At 40.8% G+C, this 14,589-nt stretch overlaps 1 protein-coding gene across 10 annotated transcripts in view; it reads right to left on the bottom strand.

Annotated features, from left to right (window-relative positions):
* The window catches only part of Rapgef6 (Rap guanine nucleotide exchange factor 6), a 179,759-nt gene that overhangs the window by 13,998 nt on the left and 151,172 nt on the right, over window positions 1-14,589 (bottom strand). For 3 of the 10 annotated variants that reach the window (XM_051168154.1, XM_051168150.1, XM_051168155.1), the window contains 3 exons: window positions 14,214-14,237; window positions 10,186-10,406; window positions 2,871-3,059 (listed from right to left, as the gene is read on the bottom strand). In XM_051168154.1, the coding sequence (XP_051024111.1) occupies window positions 2,871-3,059; window positions 10,186-10,406; window positions 14,214-14,237 (434 nt within the window). Of the gene's footprint in view, window positions 1-2,841; window positions 3,060-10,185; window positions 10,407-14,213; window positions 14,238-14,589 lie in introns of those variants that run through there. The other 7 variants (XM_051168156.1, XM_051168151.1, XM_051168153.1 and 4 more) reach the window with 3 other exon arrangements.

Genomic DNA, 14,589 nt, shown 5'->3' with positions numbered 1-14,589 from the left:
AGCCCTTTTCAAGAGCACTCAATTTAAACTACAGAAGAAAAGTAAGCAACAGACAGGAAAATTATATGAAGCTCCCAAAACATTCTTGGAAAGTTCCGTCCTCACTAGCAGATTGCTGAGTGTAGGTGAGATTCACAAATGGTACCAGCTCACTGATTTTTTGCATAGTTTCTGGGAAGTCACTGAGCTACGGACTGCCCATAACACAGAGCAAGGGTGACTGTGCTGAGGAGCTGGTACAGCAACAGCAGACTGGGTAAAAAGGCACTTATACCAGCAGTCTCTCTTACCTCCCCACCAATATGTATCTCCCTCTTCTTTCCCATTCCTTGTCTCCACTCTCTTAACAGAGTATCACTAGATCATTCAGGCTGGTCTCAAATTTGTTGCCTGAGTTAATCCTCAATGTGAAATCCCCTGCCTCAGTCTCCTAAGTGCTGGGGTTTGAGGGGTGTACACCATTCAAGACTTCAAGTCTTTAGTAGTTTCTCAGTGACAGACTGTGTTGGCACCATTATAAACTAAATATATTTATGACTCTACTTCTATCCTGGGAGGCTGTTTAGTCTGGTGGTGAAAAAGCAAGGATTTTAGAGCCAACTAGCCTCCACTCAACTACTAGAGTGGCACTGTACTGGCACTGTGTAAATAATAAGATTCTGTATAGAATGAGGCCCAATTACCACCTCAAAGGGCTATTATGAAGCCCAAGTAAATATATAAAGTTAATAAAGATGGATGATGTCTGAAACTCACTAAATGTTAAGAGCGAACTTCCAGCGTGTGTGCATGTGCGCATGCTGCCGGGAACTTAGCTGAGCTTTGCAGACACTAGTCAAGCACTCTACTACCAAGTCAAATCCCCAGCCCTGACTTCCAGTTACTGCCTCTTAACATGCATGCATACCATAGGCCAAAGCGTTGGTAGCTCCTTACAGATACCAAGCCCAAAAAGCCCCTCATTACCCCTGCCTTTGCTAAAAGCTCCTCTTGCTTTCTTCTTTCAATGCACACAAATAATAGAGAAGCAATCTGTGCCTATAATGACACTAGACTGACAGCCGGGCCATTTTTCATTCAACTCTGTATCTTAGATCAAATAAAATTAAAATTGCATACTTTTATCAAGCATGGACCATGTTCATAATACTTGGAAACAAATCTAATTTAGCTTCCCATGTGAAAGTGGGCATAAAGATACTGTTAAGACAACAAATAAAAGTGATTTCAATAATCTGTATATGGCTCCATGAGGGAAACAGAGTTTCAGATTACACTTATGTATTTTATGTTTAAAACCCCTTTAAAAAGATTTATTTATCACTTTATGTGTATGAATGTTTTGCCTGCACCACATGTGTTCCTGGTGCCCACAGAGGTAAAAAAAAAAAAAAAAAAAAAGGAGCCCCTGGAACTGGAACTGGAGTTATGGATAGTTGTGAGACGTTATATGGGTGCTGGGAACCAAACTCAGATCCCTCTAAAACAGCAGCAAGTACTCTTAACTGCTGGGTCATCTCTCTAGCACTGTTGCCTAAAACAAAACAAAACAAAACAAAACAAAACAAAACACCAAAACCCAAAAAACCCCAAAACCAACCACAAACATCAATTTATTATGTGTCTGGGTATGGGTATCAACAAGAGCCTACAGATGCCCAAGGAAGCCAGAGACATTTGATCCTCTGGAACTCAAGCTACAGGCAGTTAGTTGAAAGCCACCTGATGTGGCTGCTGGGAATATAACTTGGGTTCTCATGAGGTCAATACACCTTCTTAACTGCTGAACCTTCTCTCCAGCATTCTACCTTCCTTCATTCATTCTTTTTTTTTTTTTTTTTTTTTTAAAAAGACAGTGTTTTTCTCTGTATAGTCTTGGCTATCCTAGAACTTACGCTATAGACCAGACTGGCCTCAAACTCACAGAGATCTACTTACTTCTGCCTCCCAAGTGATGGGATTAAAAGTGTGTGCCACCTCTGTCTGGCTTCTACATTTATTTTTAATTAAAATTTTTGTGTGTATAGCTGGGCAGGATGGCACATGCCTGTAATCCTAACACATGGGGAGGCAGAGGTAGGTGGCTCTCAATGAGTTCGAGGCCAGCCTGGTCTACAAAGTGATTCCAGGACAACCAAGGCTACACAGAGAAACCTTGTCTCTCAAGAAAAGAAAAAAAGAATTATATGTAGTGGGGTTGTGACTGCATGTATGGCTGTATATCACATGTGTGTGGTACCCATGGAGGCCAGGAGAGATGCTGGATCCCCTGGAACGAGAGTTAGATGGTTGTGAGCTATCATGTGGATGTAGGGAATTGAACCCAGGCTCCCTGGAAGAGCAGCCAGTGTTCTTTTTTTTTTTTTAATTTATTTTTTTGCAGCCAGTGTTCTTAATCACCAAACCATCACTCTAGCCTTTGTCTGTTTTACATGTTCTTTTCTCTTAATGAGGTTTTCAGAAGGGAACATTAATGAAAAAGCAGTGTATATGTATTTTTCATAAAAAGCAATTTGATTCTCATAGCTTTTGGTAGTTTACATCTGCAGGAAGTACTTGAAATACATCTTTGAATGGAGAATGGACTTTAGCCTGATGTGTTACCTAAGATTTGGTATATTCCAGATGTACAGTTGTATAAGATTTCTGTTGATACACAGATTTTAATAATATAGAAATCCCTGCACTAGTATTTAAAACAGATTTTCGTAATAAAGAAATTTGACCACTAGTACTTAAAACATGTTGAATCAAAACAAAACCCTTTTGACCCATGATACAATGACCATATTCTTCTCAGCACACAGCTAATTACCTGTCATTAGCTTTGGAATTAAGAGTGAGATGAATGTAGGGCTATGAGCACTCACTCAGTATATGGTCTTTGGCTTGTCCTTTCTTCCTGATGGGGTGCAAGTTAACTGCTGGCACCTGAAGCACCTGGCTCACTCTGTGTGGCTGATGCAGGTGGACTTTAGCTGTTTGGCCAACTGACCTCAAAGGCACAGGAGACATTTCAGATGACTTGGCTGACCTTTTTTCAGTTAAGTTCTTTGTCACTACAAGGTGAGAGAGAAGGGTCAGGAAACTGCAAATTTTTAAGGCAAGACTATTAACATCAACAAGTAATGGCTTATATAAAAAAAATAAAATTAAAGAAATTTAAGCATAATATATCTTTCTGAAGTTGCTGAAGAATAAGCGGCCTGCGTCTTAAATTCCTGAATCCATTATCTATCTGCCAAGGACAAGTTCACACTCTCTCATCATACAGACTGAGACGGTCTCACTAGATCAACTCCGGCATTCCTCCAGCCATTCTCCAACGACAGCACAGTGCACTGACATGGAAATCTCACCTACTACCTTCCTTCTCTGTATGCCCCACAGACCCCACACACTCCCCCTGCTCTCAGGAAGGAGACTCTAGCAAAGCCTGTAAAGCCATCAATGATCAATACAGCCTCTGCCATGTATGTTTGCCACTCTTCAATCCCACACGCTAGCAGTTTTCATCAAGTCAGCCTTTGCCTTGGTTGGATCACCTTATAGCACTTGCCTCTTGCACCTTTCAGATCTACTTTCTCATACACTCACAGGGTCTTCTCCAACACAGTGCAAACAGAGAGAATAGAAAGAGAGAGGAAAAAAAAAAAAGCTGCTTTCATCACCTAAAGTCAATATTATGGTCCAAAGGAAAGAAATTCCTCCTCAGACAGCCCTTTCAGTCTTTTGGTTAATTATCCAGGATGTTTTCACCCATAGGCTTCAAACACCAAGATAAAAGCAACAGATAGATGTTTACTGGTACCAGCACAGCTGTAAATAGGCAGCATGCATGCTTTCACTGTGAAAATGTTACCATATTTTGGTTAGAAATATGAAACACATTTCCTCTCTCTTTTAAAAAAAGATTTATTTATCATGTATACAATGTTTGGCCTGTATGTACACCTGGAGGCCAGAAGAGGGCATCAGATCTCATTATAGATGGTTGTGAGCCACTATGTGGCTGCTGGGAATTGAACTCAGGACCTCTGGAAGAGCAGTCAGTGCTCATAACCTCTGAGCCATCTCTCCAGCCCCCACATTTCCTCTCTTTTGAAACTATTTATTTATTTATTTATTCATTCATTCATTCATTTATTTATTTATTTATTTGAGAGGTCTCACTACAGGGTGCAGGCTGGCCTCAAAATCAGTATGTATGTAGCCTAGCAGTTCTCAACCTTCCTAATGCTGCCACCCTTTAACACAGCTCCTCATGTTGTGGGAAACCCCAACCATAAAATTATTTTGTTTTTGGTTCATAACTGTAATTTTGCTGCTGTTATGAACAGTAATGTAAATATCTGATAAGAGATCCCTGTGAAAGGGTTGTTCGACCCACAAGCTGAGAACAGCTGATAGAGCACAGTAGCTTTTAAACCCATGACCCTTTTGTCTCAGTCTCTCAAGTGCTGGGATTACAGGCAGTCACCAAAGCAACAAAGCCCTTAAAGAATATGAAACGCTCCCTAGGAAACATGCTGGGAGTAGGGACAGGCTCAAGTCCTGAACTAGGAGGACACTGTAGAGAGGAACCTTCCTGGGGACGGCTGACCACCTCATAGTTCTGGTCACTGAATCTACATAAGCACCCTTCTTGGCCTTTGTTTTATTTTATCTGTCAATTAAAATACTGCTTCAGATAAGTGCATGGGGCAGGAGAAGCTAAGTATTTTTTTCTTCCTCAGTTCTGGCCTTAACTATAAATAAACCCACTTCTCTTTATCAATTCCTCTTAGTAAAATGGCAAACATCGAACCCAAGGTTCTGATTCTGTCATCATTTCTGGCATAAAATCAAATTTTTACTTCACTCACTGACATCTCTTTTCAACTTTTTTTGGTGGGTGGATGGGTGGGTTTTACTCTTTTACACTTTAAAAAATCTCCCCCCCTCCCCCCCCAGACAGGGTTTCCTCTGTGTAGTCTTGGCTGTCCTGGACTCACTTTGTAGACTAGGCTGTCTTTCAACTCACAGTGATCCACCTGCCTCTGCCTGCTGAGGGCTGGGATCACAGGCGAGAGCCACTGCGCCCGCATTCACTGGACATTTTAACTGCTACCGTTTGGAGAAAAACAAGCATTAAAGCTGTTTTCAACAAGGGTTGATACTCAAACCCAGATGGTAGTTAGCAACAATGCAGTATTGTAACACCTGAAACATAAAAAAACAAACAAAAAAACAACCCAAAAAAACCCAATTATGCATAAGAAATCATACAAAGATAAGTCCAATGAAGGGAATATTTATTCACATACATTTTCAAGGCTAGTTTAGCCTGGTTTTACTCATTTCAATATTAGCAAGTATCACAGAACATGATTTAATGTTATGAATGAAGACACACCTAGGGAAGGTACAGGAAGAACGGACAGACGTGTATGTACATGGCTGGGTAGAAAAAGTCAACAGCTGCTACATCAGACAAACCAGTAGATAATAACTACAAAGTTACTGGAAAAAAAGTAACTCTGACAACAATTCAAAGCCAGGAAACAGGGCTCTGTAGAACTGGGAGCGCATTGGCCCCTAGCTTTAACACTCAGACCTTTGTCTCATGGAACTTTCACATGGCTGCCATCACTCTTGACAAGCCGTAAGTAGTAAGAGTTCCCCAGGGTCCCTCCAACTCTACATACATTTATTTTATTTATTATGTATACAGTGCTCTGCCTGCATATAATGCCTGCAGTTCAGAGGAGGGAATAAGATCTCATTATAGATGGTTGTGAGCCACTATGTGGTTGCTGGGAATTGAACTCAGGACCTCTGGAAGAAGAGTCAGTGTTCTTAACTTCTGAGCCATCTCTCTAGCTCAGATCTATTTTTTTTTAAACGTCTTCAGTTAACACTTCTTTAAATAAATATTTGGAGCATGGCCCAACACCTTCTGGTACTTGAATGTGGCACAGACCCCTAGGCTTGCACAGCTTGGGGATTCCCCAGCACTGCAAAAGCTTGTGCTCCACAGTAGACTTTGCAGTGTCCTAAAGTGTTCATTGCATGTTCCTGCTGAGGAGTTGGAGAGCTCTACAAGTTCAGGGCCTAGAATGTACCTGGGCCGGTTTGAGCTCTCAGCCTGCCCTCAGTGGAGCTGAGAACAGGCCCTTGGCTGTGTTGGTGTGCTGAGGGCCCCTGTTCAACCGTGAGTTCCTAATAAAGGCAATTTGCATGATGTTGTGTGAGCAGTGTGAAAACAAAAAAGTGCCTTGCTTGTGTGTGTGTGTGCATGTGCGTGTGCTTGCAGTGACTGCAGAGGCTGAAAGAGGGCACTGGATCCCCTGGGGTTAGAGTTACAAACAGCAGTCCCAGGGTGTATGGATACTGGGAACCTAGGTCCTCAGCAAGGGCAGCAAGTGCTCTTACCCAGTGAGCCACCTCTCCAGTCTCCAGTTATTTATTTTGGAGATAGGATCATACATAGCTGCAAAGGCAGGCCTAATATTCAGCTATGTAGCTGATCTTTGATTTTTTTTTTTTTTTTTTTTTTCGAGACAGGGTTTCTCTGTGTAGCCTTGGCCATCCTGGACTCACTTTGTAGACCAGGCTGGCCTCGAACTCACAGCGATCCGCCTGTTTCTGCCTCCCGAGTGCTGGGATTAAAGAAAGGCGTGTGCTACCACGCCCGGCCTGATCTTTGAATTTTTGATCCTCCTGATTTTACCACCATTCTGGGATCTATAAGTACTGGGCATAGAACCCAGAATTCATATGTGCTAGGCAAGCTCTTTGACAACCACACCACACTACAACCTCAGCCCAAAGACTTTTTAGCAATAAAATTCTATCTAATACACATTAAAATGGCTGTATAATGTTCACTTCATGTATACTTAGTATCTGAATTTCTTTTGCTGTATTATGAGCTGAAACACCACTGTAACAATGCTCCATTATCTCATTACAACATGAAGTCAACATGCATTACAGAGATTGTTGTCAGAAGTAAATAGCAAGTTTCAAATTTTGAGGCAGGGCCTTGATATACAGCCCAGGCTGGCCTTAAGCTTATAATCTTTCTGCTTGAGCCTCTAGTGCTAGGCTTTGTGGTTTTGTTTTCTTTCTTCTTCTTCTTTTTTTTTTAAACAGGGCTTGTCTTGTTGGGAGATGGTCTGGTGTATTTTGATGCTAATTACTGCTTACTGTCTCTGTGATTTACCTTTTGCTTAATAAAAAGCCATGCCACCTGGACAGGGCAGGAGATAGAGAGAGGCTTAGAGAGAGGAATTCTGGGAAGAAGAAGGACCGCCACCTGGAGAAGGAGACCTGAAGTGAAGAGAGGAAGGTTGCCATGGGTTAGCTGGAGAAGCATGTGGCCCGCGGCGTGGGTGGAGAATCCAGCCCAGATGAAGAACACCAGCAAGTATTTGGGATTGTGGATGGGAGGTGGCTTGATAGAGGTTATTAGAAGCAGACAGCATGGGATTGAGACAGGACTTCCATGCCTGCCCCACTGTGGGAGGCAATTTAGAGGACTGATATCTGCCCTGCCCCAGGTTAACTAAGACTATCTTAAAATATAACAAGTGTCTGTGTCTTGATTGATTGCTAGCTGGGCCTACAGATAATACATGTAATTTTAAAAACAATATTGTCTGTTTTAGTCTTAGCTGCACTGGAACTCACTCTGTAGAGCAGGTTGGCCTTGAATTTAGAAAGCTGTCTGCCACCAGTGCCTGGCATCTTCTAATATATTTAAAAAATACTTTCAGAAGCAGGAGAACACTGTGAGTTCCAAGTCAGCTAGGTCTACATAGTGAGTTCCAAAATACAATAAAGCTAGAGCTAAATGGTGAGACATTGTCTCAAAAATCAAAACAAAACAAAACAAAAACCAACCAACCAAACAAACAAAAAAACCAAAAACGGTGCAGGCTGGTCTCCAACTTCTGTCTCCGGCCTTTGGGACTAAAGTGTGTATCACTACACTAAGCTAAGGATAATATTTACAGAGTATTTATTAAGGTTATTGCTGTCATATGGAATGATCTCAATTTCTACTGTTTATTCTTTCTTCAAATCAAAGGCCAGACACGGTGGTGCAAGCCTGTAATCTTGGCACTTGGGGAGGCAGAAGCAGGTCTACAAAGCAAGTCCAGAACTAAAAAACCAGAAAGAATCAGAAGAGACAGAACATATTTCAACATCTTCTTAACTCTGGTTAAAGTTCCATGGTTTTTATTTTTTTATTTTTAAAGTCTAAGTCTCACTGTGTATTCCTGGCTGCCCTGGATCATACTGTGTTGACCAGATTGGTCTGGAACTCCCAGAATCTGCCTCTTGAGAGATGGTATTTAAGGTATGGAACACCACAGCTAGCATTTTTACAGTGGAAACAAATGAGACTTAAACTCTGCTTCCATCCATTAGTGTCAGTGCAAGCACACTCCATTAGCTTTTTTTTTTTTTTTTAAAAAGAAGTATAGCTTAATACTGCCCCCACGCCCAGGTCTTCATTATGTAGCCCAGGCTGGCTGTGAACATACTATTCTCCTGTTTCAGTCTCTCAAGTCCTGTTAATCACCAGAGTACACTCGTGAGGGCTAAAGTAATGTTCTAAATTTTAATTACTGTGCTTAAGAGATCTGTAAAACAAAACTGCCTCTACCTTATAAACCCACTTGCCCAAGGACAGATAACTTTCTGGTATGCTGGGGGCTGTTGTTCATGTAAGATAAGAAACCATGTGTTTTCACTTTGGTAAACAAGGTTGTTTGCCCTATAACTGCACAGGAAGTGCTTGACCACACATTGGTGGGAGGTACCTTGATAGAAAGTGTATCAGGATGTATGCTTGCCCCAAGTAAAGGAAGACAGGAAGTAGGAAGTATGTAGTCTTGTGGGTTTTGCCTTTACGAACACCTGACTAACACAATTTGTAGCCATGTTCTGGGAATTCCGGAAATTCCATTGTCCTGGCCAGTATTTAATGAAGCTTGCTTCAAATTTGGCTAAAAAACTGTGGTAATGGTCTTATTCTTACCCAGTGGGATTAACATGCAACTATTCCTGGCTCTTGCTAATATAGGATATATAGCATGAATCTCTTTACCCAGTAATTTAAATTCATTATGAAACCAGTATTTGTTTCTCTGTTCCAGTCAGACGGTATACTATATTACTATAGAAGTACCAACTTATTTATTTATTGGATCAATCCATGGAGAATACCATTCCCTTCTGTTAAGAGAAAACTTGCAATTCTGTTACGCTTCTTATAACATTTCACTTCCAATTTGGAAGTGGATTTTTTTTTTCCACTTCAGTTCCTGTAGCTCAGTTTTCTTAACCCAGAGACACCTGTTCTGAAGGCTGCATTTAAAAGAATGTAGCACTAGTCAGGGCAGTGCTTGGGGATACAGTATGTACTAAGCAGGGTAGCAGTGGGCAGGTGAACTATGAGAGGTGTCAGTAGTGAGGAGGAAATCTCCACAGTGTTAGGATGTATCTACTTTCTCTTGTATCTTATTGGTGAGTCACTACTAGTGTTTTAACCAACCTCCCAAGCTTTCAAGTTGGTAACTGATTTTTGCCTAGTACAGTTGTCACTTCTCATATAGAGATGACAATGTTCTCAAACAGTATTTTCTATAATGTTCCAATTTAAAAATTTTATTTCTATTTTATGTGTATGGGTGTTCTGTCTGCATGCATGTTTGTGTTCCATGTATTTGTAAAGCCCATGGAGTCTAGAAGAGGATATCAGGTCTTCTGGAATTGGTGTTACAGACAGTTGTGAAATACCATATGGGTACTGGAAACTGAACTTAGTGCTGTGAGAGTAACAAGCTAGCTCTCCAGTGATTGTGTACCCTCTCCTCATTTATAAAGCCCCAATTTTGTTTTGTTTTGCTTTTGTTTTTTGTGAGTCAGGGTTTCTCTGTATAGTCCTGTCCTGGAACTCACTCTGTAGACCAGGCTGGCTTCAAATTCAGAGATCCACCTGCCTCTGCCTCAAAAATGTGCCACCTCGCCTTTAAAGGAAGAACTATTCCCTTTTCTCCCTCCTACAGAAGAGTTATGTAAGGGCTCGATGGGATCCAGCGTCTCCTGAACAGACCAGGCTGTTGGAGTATAGCCGTCGTCTTTACAATAATCAGCACTAATTTTAGTGTGATGCAAAGGAAAACTACTCACAGGTACCATATGCAGGCTCCCACTGCACTGACATCATCTGGAACTTCTCCTCATCGGTGTCTATGTCCAGACTAGAAAGATACTGTTTCACTTTCCTTGCCATTTGGGCATCTTCATACAGCTTCTTGGCATTCAGCAGTGAGCTACGGCGCGCTCTTTTTTTGTGAGCACCTCCCTGAACATCTAGCATGTTGGAATTTGTGCTGCCTTGACTCAGTGACCTGTAAGAAGAGAGAAGCTGCAATGAGGGCCTGTAAAGATGAGGAGTAAGCAGGGAAGAATGAAGAGTCAAACATTTTTTTTTCTGTTAATGCTAGTGCATGCTGATGTAAATGAGTTAAAAGATGAAGAGCATTAATGCAAAGTAATTTGATACAGATGGCAATGTTCTCAATTAAGAACAAGATCTGGAACAACATGGGATTGCAAAGAGTAAGGTACCATTTCCTTCCTGAGCAACTTATCCCATTACATCTGTGTGTGCCTATGCAACCCATGGAACAACTGTGCTAACAAAAGTTTTTCTCTAATCCTTTTAGGCCATCCACACTCTAAGATGTGGAAAGAGTGTAGGTCAGGTTAATTTGTCCTTAGTCCTTCAGTAAGGGCAAACAGAGCAGCTTTGCTACCTGGGCTGCTTGTAATATGCTATTAAAGCACCATTCCGTGAGAGCAGGGTCAGTTCAAACACAGTGACCAATTTTACCAGTAACCATGTTTTGACCAAAAATGAAAGAGAACTGAGATAATATCTGAAAATAACATTTCAATCCAGCATAGTCAGGGATCAGAAAAACCATGAAGAAAATTGCTCCTCTTTTCTGCAGTATGATGTGGTCAGATATTACTTGTGTTATAGAAATAGCTGAGAAACAGCCTTTGCAATACTTCTGAACATGATAGCACTTCAAACTCGGTCTTAGAAGTAAGTACATTCAAATAAGCTACAGCTTCACCCAACTCTACCTTTCTCGTCAAGCCTGCTTAGATGAAGCACACCCAGAGCCAATGGAAGGTAGCAACTGCAATGTAGCTGGTACTGTCTAACAGGCTGGCAAATTCAATGCTTGTAGAGCATTGCTTGTTTTATTACTGTGTGTGTGCGGGGGGTGGGGGGGGGGAAGGTACATGCCAGAGCAATTCTGCAAAGCTCCGAGGAGTGGTTTTCTCTTCTTACTTTTATGTGGGCTCTAGGTAACACTCCTCAGTCCAGGCTTGCACGGCTTATATAATTATTATTTTGAAGGTAAGAGTCTCTATTTTCAATATTAGCATAATATTTACATAAAATATTCTACAACACAGACCATAAACATACAACTTGTTCTTCAATGTTCACATACCTGACTTAAACAGACACTGAATCTTAAGATTTTCATCATAAATCATATATAGAACTGAAAAACTATTAATGGTATTTTTCTGTCACATTTTAAAGACATTTGAAGTAGGGTTCCCAGAGGGAGAAAAGGGAGGCAAAGTACAATAGCACATGTGTGAAAATGTCATAAAGAAACCTATTATTTTGTATGTTACTGAAATAAAAAACCAAATCAAACCAAAATCCTGACAATTCTTTAAAAAGAAGAAGAAGAAGAAGAAGAAGAAGAAGGAGGAGGAGGAGGAGGAGGAGGAGGAGGAGGAGGAGGAGGAGGAAGAGGAGGAGGAGGAGGAAGACGAGGAGGAGGAGGAAGAGGAGGAGGAGGAGGAGGAGGAGGAGGAAGAAGTAGACATGGTTATGCCTTTCATTTGATGGCAACATATATATATAATTTTTTTTAAAACAAGGTTTCTTTGTGTAGTTCTGGCTGTTCTCAAACTCAGAGATATGCCTGCCCTTGCCTCCAGAGTGTTGAGATTAAAGGTGTATGCTACTACCTCTTGCTATATTGATGGCAAATTTTAGTTGCTGGTCAGGCAGAAATGATGACGGGTCTATGAGTAACACATGGAAAAGACTGAAACATTTGCAGAATATTTTGGAAGAAAAATCTAGTTAACTAGTGAATTACCCTTTAACCTCCAAGAAGCACTTGATTAAAGGGAGGAAAACCTGAAAAATTCAGTAAATGTCCAACAATGTAAAGAGGAGACAGGCTCTAATTGTGTGCTGAGCCTCCCAGGACACCCACAGGGTCAACTTACCCTTCTTTTATGGTTTATCACTAAGTGACAGATGACCATGACACCAGTGGTACAGAGGGCAGTGCTGTGCATACTGCACATGAATGGGGGGCAAGGGGCAGGTACTAGTGATTCTATCTTTCTTTTTTTGTTGTGATCTGGGAGATTCAAATTCTGAATATGAAATATCTAAACCAATCACTTTCCTTATGTTTTCCTTTTGATGTGCGTGCAAGTTGTTATAAAGGAAAATGTAAAGGTAAGTCCAGGCACATGAGAAGCATTTCAATGAGCTCAAACAAACAAGACAGTGAGTGCACTGGCTTTTCTCAGTAGACAAGATAACACATCTTACAATGTGTTGACTATTATTATTGTGTGAGTGTGCATGTGTGTGCTACAGTACATCTGTAAAGGCCACAGTACAGCTGTGTGGAACTGGTTCTCTTGTACCTTTATGTGGATTCCAGGGATTGAACTAATAGTTAAATGAAGCCTTAACATTTAGAAGCAAATTTTAATGATAGTATTTAATAATTTTATCTTAGTTGTTATCCAAAATAAGAAAGCCAGCTTGTAAACAAACCTGAGATAACAAAGTTCTAGTGCATGAGACTGACAGAAGCATCTTCTGAACTACCTCCAGAGCATCAGTGATGATGTGACATGAAAGCACCTGCTATCTGTAAGCCCCAAACACTATAGCCCTCCCCCCAAGCTGAACAGTGGCTAGTGTAGCTCAGCCACTAGGTCATACGATGTCCTGTTGAAGTCGTAATGCCATCAATTTCAACTTTCAGTAAGAAGAACCAGGAAAGACCAAGACACAAACATATGACATAGAAGAAAACACACGAGAAACACACCAGAGGAGGAAAGTCAAGCTGACCAAATGAAAAACAAGACCACAAATAAGACTCAAAGACATGGCTCAAGAAATTCTTACATGTAGCGTAAGTACCTAACCTCACAGTCCATTAATTTTAAACATCAAAATTCTACGTATGTTCTGTGTATTCAATTACATGCACCTAAGTACTAACTCTTTCCTCATTTAAAATGAAAGGTCTAGGGAAATAATGTGTAAGATCTTTAACTGCGGGTGGCTCTAGATTAGACAGCTAGCAATGCAGAATTAAGAGATCAGAACCTACTTTAACGACAAAAGGCTAGGCAGCTGAGAAGCTTTAGGGAGACAAGGGAATCTTTCTATACAGAAGTGGTAGAAATTTAAAGTAAATCAAACTACACTTCAGGTTTCAGGCATTCAAGGGATCTGATGGAGGGTTAAAAAAAATCTATTCACATTTATAGTACAGACTGAATAAAGATGTCTCTGCAAAAGTAATGGAAAATGCAACCCTTGTAAACAGACTTTTTATACATCAACATATGTTTACTTTCATAAAATATGGTACTGAAATTAGAGAAAGTGTTGTCGGCTTTTAAAGTAGACCATCTAGGTTGGACACACTATTAGTGGGCTGCAAGACTGGGCAAGTTACCTTCCCAATCTGTACCAGAGAATAACAGATCTGTTCATAGGGCAACAAGAGACTTTTAACGGTTACTCATTTAGAGAGCTTACAGCAGTGCAGAGCACACAGGAAGTATGCAACAAATATTCATTATCATCATCTGCATCTCATGAATCTATTACATTTAAATCTAAAAAGGGATTACAGAATGCCAATAATGGAAAACAAAACCAAAAATGAAACCACAACCAACAAATGCTAGTTCCATCACTACTTCCACCTTGTTAGCAAAAGGCATTTGTCAGAATGTAGGCCGACGGAGTTAATAGAAGGCATGCTATCTGATTTGCGTGCATTAATGGAAAGGATGCAGCACATGTTAAGAGGTGCACAACCTTCATTCCAGTTGTTCGCTTTCCCACTTACCCCAGACTCCGCCACCTCTTCTTCCTGTAAGCAAGAGCCACAAACATTGAAGCATGTGTTTGAATAGGAAAGCACAGAAAAAAGACAACAGTTGAGAGTCAGAGAATTTATGCAGACAGAATAGAACAGAAAAATTTACCAGGAAAAAACTTATAGCTTAACAGTAAAAGTGGCTTTAATGAAATGAAGGAATGGGAAGGACACAATGACCTGAAGGCCAAACCCCTCTATAGCATGTACTTTAAAACATGCTTCACATCAGCTGTATTTTTAATACTTCATCTACCCATTAGTTGATGTTTTTTGTTGGTTTGTCCGCTCCCCCCCCCCCTTTTTTTTTTGGAGACAGTGTTTCTCTGTGTAGCCTTGGCTGTCC

This window comes from Acomys russatus, chromosome 25, assembly GCF_903995435.1.
Source record: "Acomys russatus chromosome 25, mAcoRus1.1, whole genome shotgun sequence".
Taxonomy (NCBI): Eukaryota; Metazoa; Chordata; class Mammalia; order Rodentia; family Muridae; genus Acomys; species Acomys russatus.
The sequence above is the reverse complement of the archived record's forward strand: the minus strand, read 5'-3'. Positions and strand labels throughout refer to the sequence as shown.